The 16,971-nt window shown below is 41.6% G+C and overlaps 1 protein-coding gene and 1 long non-coding RNA gene across 10 annotated transcripts in view; one reads left to right on the top strand and one right to left on the bottom strand.

Moving 5' to 3' along the window:
• The window catches only part of MOB2 (MOB kinase activator 2), a 120,931-nt gene extending 104,901 nt beyond the window's left edge, over positions 1-16,030 (top strand). For all 8 annotated transcript variants that reach the window (XM_069803604.1, XM_069803610.1, XM_069803605.1 and 5 more), the window contains 4 exons: positions 3,963-4,123; positions 5,341-5,434; positions 13,000-13,124; positions 14,724-16,030. In XM_069803604.1, the coding sequence (XP_069659705.1) occupies positions 3,963-4,123; positions 5,341-5,434; positions 13,000-13,124; positions 14,724-15,034 (691 nt within the window). In that variant the 3' untranslated portion in view covers positions 15,035-16,030. The remainder of the gene's footprint in view (positions 1-3,962; positions 4,124-5,340; positions 5,435-12,999; positions 13,125-14,723) is intronic.
• The window catches only part of LOC138689259 (uncharacterized), a 32,966-nt gene continuing 23,446 nt past the window's right edge, over positions 7,452-16,971 (bottom strand). The window contains exons 1-3 of one of the 2 annotated variants that reach the window (XR_011328094.1): positions 14,320-14,566; positions 12,935-13,429; positions 7,452-11,586 (exon numbers count right to left, since the gene is read on the bottom strand). This is a non-coding gene — a long non-coding RNA (uncharacterized lncRNA). Of the gene's footprint in view, positions 11,587-12,934; positions 13,430-14,319; positions 14,567-16,971 lie in introns of those variants that run through there. The other variant, XR_011328093.1, reaches the window with a different exon arrangement.

Raw genomic sequence — 16,971 nt, 5'->3', positions numbered from 1 at the left:
CGAGTTATCTGAAGAATTAGTTTGTACTCTGGTTTGCCTGTCAATAAAAACTGTTGAGTGCTGTCTCCTTGGATTCCCTAAAGATGTTTCTTTCCTTAATTAGTAGTTAAGCATTGATAGACAGGTTTTGGTCTAACCTCTTGACAGACCTTCACCAAACTGCTGTGTAACAGCTATTCCTCCAGCTGCTTTGGACATAACAGTTGATCTGACATGGATATGTTAAGACACATTTAGCAGAACTCTCTTATTTTTTTAAGACACACACAGGTAAACATGAACCAGGACTTTGGTTTGCCTATAGCAGTGTTTTGAAAGGTACTGCCCTTTTTGTGGTCTTATATGACATTTAGTTATGTTTTCCAGTAAATAATCATCTACAGGTGATGGATTTTGGTGTTTCCTGAGTAAAACCTGTTCTTCATTGTTCTTGTCACTCTTCCTTTCATTGAAAGCAGGCTGAACAAGCTGTTGTTGAATGTGCTGCTTTATGCTCATTGCTATAGTCCTCACTTTTAAGGGTGTTCTGGGACATCTCAGAAATGGCTACACGCAATTTTGTGTATTTGTGTACTTTAAATATAAAATGAAAAATTAAGGAAGGCATCTTGAATGTGAACAGCTCACAACAAAGGAAATAACGGATGCTTCGCTGCTTCGCTTTGTACATTTGGAGTTGGTTCCAGGTAGACGGTGTTTTCTTGCAAGTCTTTGTGAAACAACAGTGAACTTGGAGGTAGGGGAGAGCAGAAGGAAGGAAGCTAACTTCTGAACTTTACACTATTTGGTAATTCTGGTAATTGCGAATTTATGAGTTTTAGTTTATCTAGAATATGGAACTATTTGTTGATTTTTAATCATATGGAATCACATTTCTAAAACTGTTTTCTTTGTACTGCACTATGCTCCAGCTTTGTAAGTCTCTAAAGAAAATGCTTTAGTATTGACTAGTATTGACAGTTTCCAAACTAAACCCACAGTTTTACAGCCTAGACTGAGCATGACTCAATTAATATGAGTAAGTCTAACTTTATAATCTGTGTTATGCTGAATTGAGGGAAGACGTGTGGTCTGGTTCCAAACTTGACATTTTTAAGACTGGAATTTTTTTTAGTTTGTACTTAAAATATTTGGTCCATGTAGTGTCCCAACTGCACTGCATACAAGTAATGAAAATCTGTTGGTAGAAACAATTTTTGTGGTTTTGCTTTAGCTCTCAGCACCAGCAAAAGGTTAAAAAGAAGTTTGTGCTGCACATGGTGATTTGGCATTCAGGTTTCAGTGGTGTGAATAAACCCTTTGGTATTGGTGATTATGGGCATTTTGCAGGTTCAGTGATGATGCCCATGAGTCGGGTTCTTTTTTAAACCAAACCAAAGCTTTGGAAAGGGGCAGTGCATAGGATCCTTCAGGAGGCTTCTGTTTGAAGTGCTCCAGTTCCAGCACAAGGCAGTTGTGGAAAAACTGACACAATCTATTGAAAAGACACAAAGCAGCTGCATGTACTAATCTCGCAGGGAACTGATACTTGTGTGGAAATGAGGGGCTTTGGTTTTTGTGAAAGGACCATGACGTGTAGTTGTTTGCATTAGCAAACTTGTGAAATATATTTAGTGTTGAATTTTCGATTCGTTTCTTGAAATGGGGAGGAGATGCTGAAGTGAGAATGAGGTATACACTACCCATTTCTATTCGGTGGAAGGCTTGCCTCAGCCTTGTATGTCTGGCTTCCTTCTGTGGTTTCCCTCCACAGCCTGGCTCTGTGACAGACTGTCTTTGACCTCGTCGTCTCTCTCTCCCCTCCTCCTCCTCTCAGAAGACTGCTCTTAGCTGTCGTGGCACAGCCCTATCCTGGGGCCCTTGGTTTAAGTATCCTGAAGTAAAGCAAAGACACAAACTCTGTTCTGTCCAAACTACTTCTCACTGATCACTTTTCTCCCCAAGTGTGGTTAATGCGGTTTGTCAAACCAGTCTCTGAAGTTGAAGGTATTTTCTGCATCGCTGTTACTAGAACTATAATTTTCTTAGAAAATCAACTTATCCTTGAATGCCTGAATACCCCCCCCCCACCCTGCCCCAACCCAAAACCCACTAAACCCAACCAGCTGAAAAAAACCCTAAAGAGTATATTCTGAATAGACCTTAATATTGTCTGTCAGAGGCCCAGCAGGTATGAAGGTGCTGTATGGAGCGTGCTAGGCTTGGTTTCAGCAGCATAGGAGTAAGGCAGCCTGTGCTGGGAATTAAGCAAATCAGTGGCCTGGAGAATTTTTTGCTAGCTCAGGGCCAAGTGCATAGTTTCAACTGGATTTATGCTGCTGATTGTCAGGGTAAGGTAGGTGCAAGTCTTAACATGGTATTCCTGCAGAAGGAAGAGGTCAAACATGTTGTTTCATTTGCTACAAAGTCAGACTACAGACTATTGAACGGCACTGTTGTTTTATGCTATTACATTTTCCTTGAATGTCGTCTCAAGTTCTGTGAAAATCTGAAGTTGCAGGCCCAAGAATAAATTAAGTGTATCTCTCATAGCTTCTTTAAATACCTTTAAGGCCCTCTTGCAGTTCTTGCTTTCATAGACTTTTCTTTCTTATCTGTAGCTTACTTTTACATGGTGAGATTCAAACGAAATTAGCAAATATAAAGGTTTGAAGGCAAGAATAGTTAGCTGACAACCAGGAGCTATTGGTCTAACTAAGCTACCCCTCTGTATTAAGAGCCTTGTGCTGAGGGACATCTGACTTGGCATGTCCTAAAACATCCCTTTGTGGAGCAGCTATGAGAATTAGTCCAGGTTACTTAAATAAATGTAAGAGACAAATCTTGCAGACAAATCAAATTCATTTGAATTGGAATGCACTGATGTGGAAAAAGGAGATGGCAAGAAATGTGCAAGTATTGCCTTACTGTACTTGTCCGTCACCATTAAATAGATCTTCTGTCTCTGGTTAGGTGGATTTTTTAACTGTAGAAACACATGGATATACAGCTGTTTGATCATATAGCCTAAAAGATGAAAGTGTGGACCTGCCATCCTGCCTCAGAACTCTTTAGTGAACCCCTGGCCCAGGAATACAGCTTGGGTTGAGAGTCTAGCTTGAGAATGTTAAAAACAAGAGTGAGAGGAAAATTCTAGTGATTACAACAAACGCTTTAGAAATGGGAGATGAAAAGTTACAGTATGCTGTGGAGATAAATGCATTTTATGGAATGGTGTGTCTGCTTTTATAAATCCAAATGGAAGGTTATTTCATAATGCATCGGATTTTAAAGGATTTTCAGAAGAAAATGAACTCGGATCTTTCTGTCTCAGGTATCCAGGGAGTTGAGAAAGCAGGTGTTTTTGTAGTTACCAGTGCCTCTAGCTGGACTCACAGATGCTTGCTTCCAGGCTTCTGGTATCTCTGAGAATGTAGGACTGGAGTAGTGAGGAATGCTGTAGCTTTGAATGAGCAGTGCCAGCACGTTGTGTGGAAAGAACATTTTTCCAACTGAGAGCTATCTGTCTTGTAGCAGTCCACTTTTACTGTCCCTCAAACTCCCATTTTGCAGGTGACAGTTACCTGTATGATTCAGCAGATTGTTAGTATACTTGCATTAGAGTAGCTCCTTCAGGCATGGTGGCATTCTGCTGTCATGATTGTTCATAAGCATAAAAAGAGACTGTTGCTCCCAATAGTTTACAATCTAAACTGGCAAAAGGGCAATGGAGGTGGAGCAGCTCAGTCTTAATGCCATTCAAAACTTCCAAAGTTACTTGAAAAAAGTGACTGAGTTCAAATACACTTTTTAAGAAACTATCTTTTGCTTTAATTAAAAAAAAACCACAAAAGCTAAGGGGAGGGAAGGCAGGAGGAGCAGTGAAAACACAGCAATTTGGATAAACCAGCTTCTTTCAGGTTTCTGTAGCTGTTCATCAACAGTAAAGGTAACCTTTCTTCCCTCTTCTTAATCTCTTGCAGGAAGTCCAAGGGAAAGCCAAATGGTAAAAAGCCAGCACCGGAAGAGAAGAAACTTTACCTAGAGCCAGAATACACAAAATCCAGAATTACCGACTTCGAATTTAAGGAACTAGTGATGCTACCACGAGAAATAGACCTCAACGAGTGGCTAGCCAGCAACAGTGAGTATTGTGATTGTACAGTGCTGAGCTTGCTGTCCACACCAAAGGCGGCATCATTCACTCTGTTTCCTTTTACTGTTTTCAGTGCTTAGAAAAACACTCAATGACTATTTATGCTTACTGCATAATGCGTGTCATTATACCTTGAATAGTAATTAAGCTTACGTACAAACCAACTGTGCTCAGCAGCATGGAAGCCTTGATGAGTTTCCTCCTTCCAGCTCCTTCACTGTGGCATTGAGGGCATTAAAGTTTTTGATGCTTTTTTGAGGCTGATCAGATTCCCTTTACTATTTGCTAAACTGGCTGGTTCAGCATGTTTCTGACTCAAGCTATTGGTCTTCCAGAAGCATTCTAAAAATGGTAGTTTGTTAAGACTTGTATGTGAAGCAAGTTATGCCTAAAGCCAGAAGTTTTGAAGTCTTTTGGTTGGATTTCTTCTCCCCATTCCTTCCAAGCTTTGGTGGAACTATTGTGAACTTAAACTGTAGTCAAGCTGGAATTCAGAGACATGACTGGCTACCATGACTGAATGCTGTATCTGTGCATCTTAGTTCTGATTTACAATACTTCCCTGTGCTTCTGCTTCACCTGCCAGTCCTAACCTGCAGCTATGACCCAGCCTTGTTTACATTTTCAACAGTATGTGGTGGTAGCAAGAAACTACTTTAAACTGCACACTAGCAAAGTTTTATAGAGACTCGTTAAGAAAAAGTGAGGTGCCCCCTGAGGAGTATTAAAATGTTAAATTATCTCAGGAGATTTTAAAAAATTAGAAGTGTACTAGTTTTCATGCTGTTGTTTTTTAAAAGGAGATATGTCATGAGAAATATTAATGCCATTTTCTGGCCACTGTACATTTTAAGTCTGTCTTCAGAAGAACATAGCAAATTGTTTGCCTTCAGCTTGTAGTAGAGTATTCTACTGTAAAAGTGAGGCTGATGATGGAGGCACTTTCCAGTCTTGCTGCTTAGTGAGTAATAAGAGCTGATGCATCATGGTGCTTTCATCTTAAATCAAAACAAGAGCTTTCATTCTATGTACCTCTTTGTTTTGCAGTTCATAATTAGACTCTAGCTAAATCATGTTTAAATTTGTATGCAGGCTCAAGACTCTGAGGCCACTTCACTTACTCTGTTTAAATAATTGTCTGGAGGATAACCAGTGTTTGAAAGTATTTTACTTCTGAATTTCTTTCCTTTGTGTTTATTTTTCAGCAACAACTTTCTTCCATCACATCAACTTACAGTATAGTACAATCTCAGAATTCTGTACAGGAGAGTCATGTCAGACCATGGCAGTGTGCAATACGTAAGTCAATTATTTACAACTGCAAGGTTTCCATGAAGTCTTCAGAGTTGCTTGGGGGAGAACATTGGTATTGGATGGCATTGGGCAAGTGTTTTACAGCAGATCTCTACTTAGTGAGAATGTGGCATCTGTACATCCTCCTTTCTCCCCTCAGCAGTGAATGGTGGTGGGAATCTGTTTTCGTGGAGGACTAGGACGAGAATCTTTGACTGTTCTGAGCTGGTTTTACAAGGTCAGATCAGAGAGGCACATTACCATGTGCGCAGCTTGCAGGGAGAGGGGAAGAAGAGCAAGACAAAACTGTCCTTACTGGTAACAGTGCTGGGATTCCATAGAAGGCCAGGGAGGATAAACGAATTGCAAAAACCTCAGAGGGTGTTTTTGATAGCTGGAATGCTGACAGAGCACCAGGCTGCTGACGGATAACCTCTAGCCTGACGTGAGCCACTGGCTTGCTGCCTGAGCCCCTGGGTGTGGAGGACACAAGTAGCAGCTTTGCAAAGAGTAAGGAAAACGTTTTGGTTTGTCACTTTCCCCCCTGTAGGACTTAGTAGACTTTTTAAACGTTGACTAGCTGTCACTTATGAAAGAAAGCTTTGTAGTTTTACTGTACATGGCGAGTATAAAAAAAGTTACCATAAACTTCTGCTCTTGATTAGCACAGTCCAACATGATGGAATATGAGATCCAGTTAAGTATGAATAAGCCTGCTGTGTTGTGGGTTTTTTTTCTCCAGCACATGTGTCGATAGGCCTTTTCTTCCCTCCTCTTGCATTTCCTGGGATTCATTTAGTTGAGATGGATTTTAAAACAGAAGACTGAGCAGTTAATGTTATAGTACATCAAATAAACATCCCAGGAAATGTATGCAACAGAACCAGAGCTCTATATTGTATCTCTGACAATAATTACTTAGTGCTTAGAAACAAATTCTTGGTTAATGTACTGGGCTATCTTGTACACTTGAAATTAATATCAGGGGCTTTTTTGAGAGCACTCTGAAGAATGTGAAGTGTATGGAGGATATTTTTGCATGTAAAAGTTGGAAAGATAACTGTCAGTAGAGAATTAAAGGCCATGCTAGGGACTTTGAGAGCAGGCTGGAACAGAAAGTAATAAGTCTCTGCTGGACCCAGATGTTATCAAAGGGAGACAGCATGTCTCTAAATGAGAAATGGTGATCAGTAAGATGAGTATTTTGTTGAGTCTTGCTCCCAAGCTTTCTCATATTTTAATTCCTGATGTAGCAATGGCTGTCCAAAGGACTGAGTTTAACTGTTTATCCACTTGGCTGATGGGAAATAGTGGCTAAAAGGAGGTGGTGGTAGGGAACCTATGTAAGTGTCGCTCCATTCTGCTCTAGGGAGTCTTGAACAGTTCTCTGTAAGCAGTTCATGCTGCAGAATAAAGAAAGGAAGTGCCTGTAGGCAACTCCAGCTCTAGTCTATATTTTTAGTGGTGAGGACCGATAGCAGAAGGTTCCTATCCTTTGTTTTGGAAAACTGAAAAATTGCACTATTCAGAAATAACAGGAAGCATGTCTACACTTGGGTGAAGGACTTGAAACAGTTTGTGTTTAGCTAAATCATAACAACTTAAGTATCTTCCTGTACTTGGGGGCAGATGACTGGTTCACGTTTGCAAACTGTAGGCTGCATATTTCATTCTTCTATCAAGTGTGTGGCTCTCTGAAAAAACCACAGAGGTGAGATCACCTAGCTACACACCTCAATACAGTTCAGCTTTGAAGGCCCTGTTCATAATTGTGTTCTCCAAATAGCTCTAATGACAATTTTGGATAATCCTTATCTTTATGTTCTGCCTTTCCTAGCTCTTCTCTTTTGGAAGAGTGTGGTGGGTTGACCCTGGCAGGACGCCAGGTGCCCAACAAAGCTGCTCTATCACTCCCCCCCTCAGCTGGACAGGGGAGAGAAAACACAATGAAAGGGTCATTAGTCGAGATAAGGACAGGGAGAGATCACTCAGCAATTACCATCATGGGCAAAACAGACTCGACTGGGGGAAAATAAACTTCATTTATTACCAGTCGACCAGAGTAGGGTAATAAGAAGTAAAACCAAATCTTAAAACACCTTCCCTCTACCCCTCCCTTTTTCCCAGGCTCAGCTCCACTCCCAGTTTTCTCCACCTCCTCCCCCCCAGCATCGCAGGGGGATGGGGAATGGGGGTTGTGGTCAGTTCACACATTGTCTCTGACACTCCTTCCTCCTCAGGGTCAGGACTCCTCACTCTTCCCTTCCTCCAGTGCGGGGTCCCACCCATGGGAGACAGTCCTCCACAAACTTCTCCAACGTGAGTCCTTCCCACGGGCTGCAGTTCTTCATGAACTGCTCCAGCGTGGGACTCTTCCATGGGGTGCAGTCCTTCAGGAGCACACTGCTCCAGCATGGGTCCCCTGCAGGGTCACAAGTCCTGCCAGAAAACCTGCTCCGTGGGCTCCTCTCTCCACAGATCCGCAGGTCCTGCCAGGAGCCTGCTCCAGTGTGGGGTTCCCACGGGGTCACAGCCTCCTTCGGGCACCCACCTGCTCCACCGTGGACCTCCATGGGCTGCAGGGGCACAGCCTGCCTCACCATGGTCTTCCCCACAGGCTGCAGGGGAATCCCTGCTCTGGTGCCTGGAGCACCTCCTCCCCCTCCTTCTTCACGGACCTGGGGGTCTGCAGGGTTGTTTCACTCATTTTCACTCGTCTCTTCAGCTGCAATTGCTGCTGCATGGCAACATTTTCCCCCTTCTTAAATGTTATCCCAGAGGCACTGCCACCATCACTGATGGGCTCAGCCTTGGCCAGCAGTGGGTCCATCTTGGAGGTGGCTGGCATTGGCTCCACGGGACATAGGGGAAGCTTCTAGAAGCTTCTTACAGAAGCCACCCCTGCAGCCCGCCTGCTACCAAAACCTTGCCACGCAAACCCAGTACAAAGATATGCCTAAGTTGAACATGGACAACTGCCTCAAAGGTGCTCATTTGTTTATATCCAATTATGACTATGATTCTCACTCCCCCCCCTTTCTTTTTTTTAAGTCATACCCTAATGAATAAGGTAAGGACATGCTTATTGTGTTGGAGAAACACCAGTTGATGTGATTTATTGTGCCTCTGACCTGTCTCCAGTATATAACGAGTACCACCTAAATATTAGAGTCAGTTGCTAATTCACCTGACGGATGCTCCAGATTTGACCTTCTGTTGCTGTGATGTGTTTGTTCAGGTACTTTGGAATAAAATAACATCCACCTATATTAGATTGCTACAGAATTACAGTACCTTGGAATAAGGGTGCAGTTTGCCATTTTTTTCAGTGCTGATTTCTCAGGTAGTTCAGTACGAATGTCTGCGTTCTGCTCCTCTTTTATGTTTTCCCTGCCCAGTTCTCTAAAGGGTGTTTTGGATCACACCGTTTTGGTCACACTAAGACAGGCTTTTTGTATTTATGGTTGAGATGGTGAAGTAACTATTGAGAACAGGTTACTTGTCAAGTTACTTTGCATTCAAATGCACTGCAAATACTCAATCCTAAGTTTAGAGAATGTGCTGGCAAAATAAACACCAGTTGCAGTGAAATATTTGAGGTAACGTTTTAACATCTCGGAGAAGCTCCAGCCAACTGACAAACTGCAGACAGATGCAGCTTTCAGCCGTCTGTCAGATATATGAGATAGTACAGCCATCTGCACACATTAAGGAAGAGAATTTCTGCTTAGGGTCACTAAGAGACAACTGACCAAAACTTACTCTCCTAGTAGAACAGATGGAAGCATTTGCTGGCAAGGTGGGATAATGCCAAGAGAAATACCAGAATGGCCAGTTATCCTCAAAATTTAATGAGGGTGGCATGATTGTAACTTTGGGAATTACTTAATTTTGCTCATTAATATGTTTATCACTTGCTGTAAAGCAGGTACTATATTTTTAACACAGTATTTACTATTTAGATTTAGTATGCTTTATAGCTTAGTATTACACAAACTAGCTTTAAAGCATCGTGAGCCATAAACTGGTTTTCTAGCTGACATTTGGGCAAACTTCTCAAAGTGCTGAAGTGCTGTTCATGAGACTGAGGTTCCTGAGGCAGAAACCAAGGATGGATGCAAACTTCTAGGCAGACAAGACTGAAAGGTCTCATTTTGGTCCAGTGAAATCCCTGAATTGATAATTGCTTATCACTCATTTTTTCTAATCTTACAATCTCCTTTCTCATGTCTACCTTGCCCTTAATGTCTCTGCATATGGAGGGTGTTTCCTTCTAGAAAACTTAACTCAAACTTGCATGTTTTGCATTTTCTTGTATTTAAGTTTCCTGAGCTGTATGCTTCTACATGGTGGCTCCTTTATCCCCCCCCCAACATTGCTTTGCCCCTATCAAACCATCAAACCTTTTCCAAGTTGCTGACAAGCACTATATTAACTGCCCTTGCATTCCATACAATTTGCTATCCTGTTTTCTTCATAATACCTCTTTTGGTATTTCTAGCAAGACTGTCTCTCCTTCCTTTCCAGACCACATAATCTCCACAGCATTTGCCTTTCCCTCCTTCCAGAAGCTTTTTTTATATACTGATGTAACTTCTGTTCTGCCTTGGCTTCTATGTCATCAACACAAACCCAGAATGTTTTAGAGGAAAAGGGGTTAAAATATATACATATGTTGAGATGCAGGACTGTGACTTCATATGTGTTATATTTTATTATTTGCATCATAGGCTTTTCTCTGTTAAACCCATAGTCATTTCTCTCTGAGATTTAGAATGGGGCTACAAATTCCTCATGCTTTCCATACTGGGGAAGTTGAAATCCGCCAGAACTTTACATAGGAAATAAAATAATCAAAACCTGTATCGTGTGAGCACTTTTTGAAAAGTGCCTTTAAGTGTCACCTTCTTGTCCTTTCTGCTTCCTATCCATTGCCTAATTTGGGACTGTACTGTCACAGTGCCAGTGGTGGAATGTAGTTAGGCTTCTGTGCCCAAGCGAGCCCTTTTGATGGCCCCAGCCTGCTTCCTATCTGGTTAAGGGAGGTAACTCCAGCAGGGGTGGCAGCTGTGTACCAGGTGCGAGATACTCGTGGCATGTCAGGGGCTCCTCTCTTCATCCAAGACCTGTGAAGACTCTGTTCACAGCACTTGAAACATGAGGAAGATGCGATTCTAATCCAACAGGACAATCCTTGTAGTTAGCCCCTTACTCTTAATGATTCTTCTTTTAAATTCCTATTTTGCATAATTAGCCTAATTTTCAAGGAAAGGCAAAAAGGGTATGCAGTGCGATGTTACAACAGATTTATTCGCTTATATTTTCATGTAAGTGAACTTGTACAGTTGCCAAACTGTTTCTTTTAACTAAAATCTAATTACTCAGATTCATTTTTGCGCCTAAGGGCAACTCTAAACTATGCTTTCTATCTTGCAGTTGAGGATTTCTGCGGCATCAGAAAACTGCTGAGGTACAGATAGTCCAGTCTGCTTCTCCTCTTGGCAACAAACATTGTCTTAAGACCCAAAATAAGTCTGAGTTGCCTAGAACTGTCTTGCTCCAGCTTACTGCAGGACTAGACAAATGAGGTGGCTTGTGTTTGTGCACTACATTGTGTAATTCCTTATATGTGGATTGTATAAAGGAAGTAAGCAGTGATGAACAGTCTATGCCTAAGGGCTCAAATGATAGTTTTGATGCCTGACATAGCTCTATAAAGAGCTTTTAACTCCTGCTGTTTTCATCTGCTTGCTCACCTTTTTATGTCCTTCTGCAGCCAATCCTGCTCTCTCTAGTAAACAACAGCGTGACCAAGCACCACATGCTGAAAATGAGCTGAAAGAAAAATTCTAAATGTTAAGTGTCTGCAGAACTAGTTTTCAGTTGCCTTTCCTCTCTTAAAAGTTTGAACTACTAATTTCTGCAGCTTCCTCTTGTTTTCATATGGCTTGGGGCATGAACAGTGTCTTCACCTCACCGTCTGCAAGGTCCCTGAAGAATCTTTCAGGGCAATGAAAACACATTGTAAATTAAAACTTTTCAGTTGCTACTTAACATTTTTCTTCAGTTGCTTCAGGACTGTTCTGCTGGTCAGTATACATAAAGCTTCACTTTCCAAGTGGCACGTATAGATCCTTCCAGTTCAATGCAGTCTATACCTGTTAGGCACAGAAAAAACATTTCATCTTTATCTTCCATGCAAAAAAAAAAAAAAAAAAAGTGCAAAGGTGGCTAAATGTCATGCTGAAGAGATACTTTGTTTAGGGCTACAATAAGGCTTGTTTAGTGATTTGTGTGAGGAATGTCAGATAACAGATCGTTAGCCAACAGCAGCAGAGTTGGAGCTGAACAGACAGGCAAAAAATGGTATCCTGGCTTTTTGGGCTGATGTGTTGGGTGGGGTGTTCTGATGCCCAGACCACTTCTAAGGGCAGTCAGCAAACCCCACCTATGCTGTGTTCTGGGAAGACCAACACAATGGATTTCTTATCAGTTCCATAATGATACAGGACTGTGCCTGGAGCTTAGACTGTTTGAAGGAAGAGTTCAGGAACTGGAACTCAAGACATCGCTAATGTGACATTGGCAAAAAAAAAAAATTAAAAAGTGTTTTTCCAAATTCCTTATCTGTAAAACATTTCTCGCTACATGCGCCTAATGTGATGGATATCTGCTTCTGGTAACAGTTAGAGGTGCTTTAATTAACTGTGACTGAAAGAAAAAAAAAAAAAAAAGGAACAGACCTTCAATGGTTTTGTAGCCTTCAGATTCTCTGTCAGGTGAGGGATGGCTGCAGTTAATCAAGATTATGGTTAACTGATTGAATTATGGTTGCTTTTGAAGAGCCAGGCAATATGCTAATGTCTCCTGTTCCTTAAGATCCAAAAGAATTATTCACTGTTGGCAGAGTCAAATGTAAATTCAGATGTTTTGGGGCATCTGTAACTGTAACCAAAGAAGCAGAGTTCAAAGGCATGCTGGCAGGAATGTGCAGAAGGGTCCTGAAAACCTTCCCCATACTGGATTTTGGAACAGGATTTGTAGTGCTTAAAAATGCTGCCAGTACTGCAGAGCACCAGCTTGAAAAGGCTGGTGTTTTGGAGCCACCTTCTGTCTGTTTAATAATACTACACTACAAGACTATGTTTTGTGATGTTAAGCATCAGAAGATCATCAATTTATCACTGTGCAATGTTGTTGCCCTTTAAAAATAGTTATATAATGCTTTCCTGTACAGTTCTATAGACTGTATGCACACCCTCAGTCTGTCATGGACAGGGAGTTACTGCTGCCTCAGTAGAGCTCCTCTCTGTGAAGACTTGTCAGCAGGCTTTCTGTGCTTGGTACTACCTGCACTCTTGACTAAATTGGTAGGGAGAAACAAAACTGGCTAACAGAAATTCAAGGGTTTTGATGTAGAAATATACCGAGGTGAATCTCTTCTGTAGCAGCTATGCCATATTTTGGTAATGTTGCGGCTGTTGTTTTATATATTTAAACGCTAACCTCTTAAAGGAGTTGAGCTGAGGAGCCAAGGCATAATCTGGTGACACTGCCAATTCTCTCCACAGACAGTACTACTGGTATGATGAGCGGGGAAAGAAGATCAAGTGCACTGCTCCTCAGTATGTTGACTTCGTCATGAGTTCTGTGCAGAAGCTAGTGACAGATGAGGACGTCTTTCCAACAAAATACGGTATGTCTGCTTTTGGACAGGTGCTTTCCTGCAGCTCTGCAGATGCTGTAAGTAAGGTGAAAGTTGGCATTCAGCATACATACTAATAATACCAGACAGCTTTCTCACTTGTTTGTTTGATGGTTTGGTTTTGGTTTTGGTTTTGGTTTTTTTAAGGTAGATTTTAAGTTTGGTTCATTCTTGCAGTAAGAAAGACTTGCACTGTTGGCATATGAACTAGGGTGAAAGTCTCAAAATCCTGTCCTCTTGGCTTGTATTTCATCATCGGTACATATTTTTCTTCAAGGATTTTGAGCTCTTCTAGCCTGTATTCAGAGAGGATAAAAATTTGAAAATTGTCAGCATGTATGTGTTCAATACAGCCTGCTGCTAGTAAAATTTAACCTTGCTGTTTTACTATTTCCTTTAAAGCCCTGATGCATTAAGGGGGAAATAAATTGGATTGCCAGGAATATGGCTTGTCTTCCTTGCTCAATCAGGCCTTGTTTTGCAGATTGTTTGCAGTCTCCCTTCCCTTCCAAAGATTAAATAAGAATGTGATTTTTAAGAATTGAAAAGCAATAGCAAAGTAATTTTAATTCAAATTTGTATCCTAACAAGATTGCTACATGCAATGCCTTTGGTTAAGGGGAAGAAAACAGAGACCTAAAGTTATTGTAGGTCGGCTTAATAAGGACTAAAAGCAGCTGGCTTCTTGAGCCGCTTCAGATAATTGGAGAACTAGGACATTACAATATAGCAAACGTTAAGCTAGTAGCCTTTGCTTACATGCATCTTGATCTGGAAAGAGGCAGTATCTAGTAAGCCAGCTGAAGTTGACATTTTTTGCTTTTAATATGGTTGTTCAAGGGCAATGAGGGCATTTCATGCAAGTGGTTTGTCTGTGTGGCCAAGGTGTACTTTAGACCAATAACTTACTTCGTATCATGCATCATGCACAGGACAGCAGTTGTTGCTTTTTGCTTGCCTCAGTTTCACTTTCAATGTTACCAAAGTAGTTGTCCAATAATTGTCTTTTGCTGTGCAGGCACAGTACTGCTCCAGCAAGCACAATTTCAGCTGCACCTGACAGAAGGCACCCAGTATTTCCTTCCATTTCTTTTCCCATTTGATATAATTTCAACAATGAAATGAGTGAAATCATTATATACAGTTGGTCAAACTGCTGCACACTTCCAAGGCCTGTGTACCTTACCTTCCATTTCAGGATCTGGGAATTGGTCTCCCAAGCATTATGTACTTCCAGGAGAAAAACGTGCTACTCCTGGACAAATTAGATAAGGACCCAGAAGAGCCTTTCATTGGTTTCACAGCCAGTAACAGAAAATGTTCTGGTTTTAAAGAATGATTACACTTGCTTCCTGATTTTTGAACCCTTAAGGTTTAAAACTTAACTTCAAATGAAAATGCTTAAAACCTCCTTAGATTCTTCCCGATTCCTGTAAAAAGAAGGTAAGAGGATGATACAGGGCCCACAAGCTGTCTGCTGTGTAAGGCGGGCTAGTTGCTCTTACCCACAGCTCAGCCCAAACAAGTGCTGCTGTGGGGCTGAAGGTGAGTGGCTGGAGCTGTTATGGTGCTTCTCCATCTTCCTTTCAGGCAAGGAATTCCCAAACTCATTTGAGTCCCTAGTGAAGAAGATCTGCAAGTACCTGTTCCATGTGCTGGCCCATATCTACTCCTCACACTTTAAGGAGACTTTGGCACTGGAGCTGCACGGACATTTAAACACACTCTACACACACTTTATCCTATTCATCAGGGAGTTCAACCTTGTGGACCCTAAAGAGACCACCATCATGGACGACCTCACAGAGGTCCTCTGCAGCAGCAGTGGGAGCAGCAGTAACGGGAGCGGCAATGGGAGCAGCAACAGCGCAGGAGCACAGAACCATGTGAAAGAGAGATGAGCCCTCCGACAGGATCAAAACTAACATTAAAAACAATATTATATATTCTGTGTGTATGTGTATGTATATGTTCAGATATACATACAGACATATACAGCAATGAAAGCAATTATGCTGCCACCACCGGACGTGTAGTCGTATGGGACTGTACGGAGCTTTGGTTTAATGGGCCGCCTGGCGAGAAGTTGCACCAGTTTTATTTTATTTTCTGTCCGCTCCTCCTTTTACTTATTCAGATGGATGATGAGTGCTGTTTTTATAGAAGAGCCAAGCTTGAGTGTGGGGCCACTCTTGGTTTTTTTTGGTTTTTTGTTTTTCTTTTTTTGTTTGTTTGTTTGGTTGTTTTTTTGTTTTTCTTTCTTTGGTCTTGAGTGCAAGCCCTTTGTCTTTCTAGGATGGTGGTCCTGCCATTTAAAAAATATCTATTATATTATAAGAAGTGACTTTTACTTTGAAGTGGCTTAAAATGCAGATTTCTTTGGGTTGTTTTTTGGGGGTGGGGGTGGTTTTTTGGTTTGGTTTTACATAGACTGCCCCTTACCCTGCCAAAAACTCCCCAGTTGAGTGCATCTTGCCCTTTGTAAGCTTGGAATGGGAAAAAACTCCTGGCTTGACTAGAGTAGCAACTAGAGGCTTGCCATGTGTGGGAAGTGGGCATGATTCTCCAGTTGCCCCATCTACCTGGTCACAACATGTGAGCATGCAAGAGGATCCACAAGCCTTTCTGCTTATTGCTCCTACAACGTACTCTTTTCTCTGCTCCCCTGCTTCCTCTTTTCCCAGGCACACCTCTACAAACAAAAGAGTAAGATGACTGGAGTGCAAAAGCCACCACCATTTGCTTCCCATTGAACAGAGGCCCGGGGAGGGGGGAGAAGGGTACATCAAGTCAGTCACCGCCTGTGCTAGAAAGATGGCTGTTGGCATAAAATTATATTGTTGGCTTATTTTAGTTCATCTGTTCTGTAATAATAAAAACAAATCTATCAGCCACAAGCTTTGTTTTTGTGTTTGCAGCGTCACAAGTCAGTGGAATCCACCCATACAGCTTCCCTGTTAGCCCTGCTGTCAGCCAGCTTTATAAATAATTGTTTGTCTTCTACTCCGTCAGCTTACATTTGTAATTAATTCCTTGCTCTTTCTGGCAGTGCTAGGACCCTCCTTCCTCCCCAGGTAAGCTGAAGATAAGCATTCCAAAGATAAGCAACACTTAGGCGCGAGTTTCCTGTTTGTATATACTTAAATTCTGCAAATGTAGTGGGGTTCTGGATATTTTGCAGCAAATACTGTATCACAGTATCTGTGGATCCAGTATTGTACCAATATTATATCTGGACAGTGATACTGCTCTTTCCTTCACATTTCCACTGCATTCTTGCATTCAGCATTTCCAGCTGGGAAAATGCCAAATTTTTGCTTGCAGTTATGCATCTATCAAGCAAATTTGTGGCAGCCTGTCAGAATTGTTACTGGTTTTGGTCATTATCCTGAGGTATATACATCATTAATAACTAACCTGGCATGAATCCTAGAAAGTTTTCCTGAAGGAGGTCTGTAACTGTAGTAAAAGTCAGTAGAGGGAAGGGAAGGAGAGCAAGTGCAAAATAAAAAGAGAAGGGGAAACATGAGCAAGAAAGGAGGTAAAAAGAGAAAAAGCACAAACAAGAAAAAAGCTTGTAAAGAAGTGTGCAAGAGCAACAACAGATAAAGGAAGAAAAATGCTCAAGTGAGAAAAACAGCAAGTCATCATAAAAGTGAGACAAAAAGAGCAAAAAAAGCATGAGCATAGGAGAAGGGAAGTGCAAGAGTGAGTGAGAGAAAATGACCTCAAACTTTGTGAGCCCAGACTTGTCCTCTGTTGTTTATTTCCAGGGTACCTTGTGAACCTGCAGGCAAATGTGCTAGAGTCTCGCTTGACCTGCTCAGCTGGGTGCTAT

This window comes from Haliaeetus albicilla, chromosome 16, assembly GCF_947461875.1.
Source record: "Haliaeetus albicilla chromosome 16, bHalAlb1.1, whole genome shotgun sequence".
Lineage (NCBI taxonomy): Eukaryota > Metazoa > Chordata > Aves > Accipitriformes > Accipitridae > Haliaeetus > Haliaeetus albicilla.
Note: the sequence above shows the minus strand (reverse complement) of the source record. Positions and strands in the feature narration are given on the sequence as shown.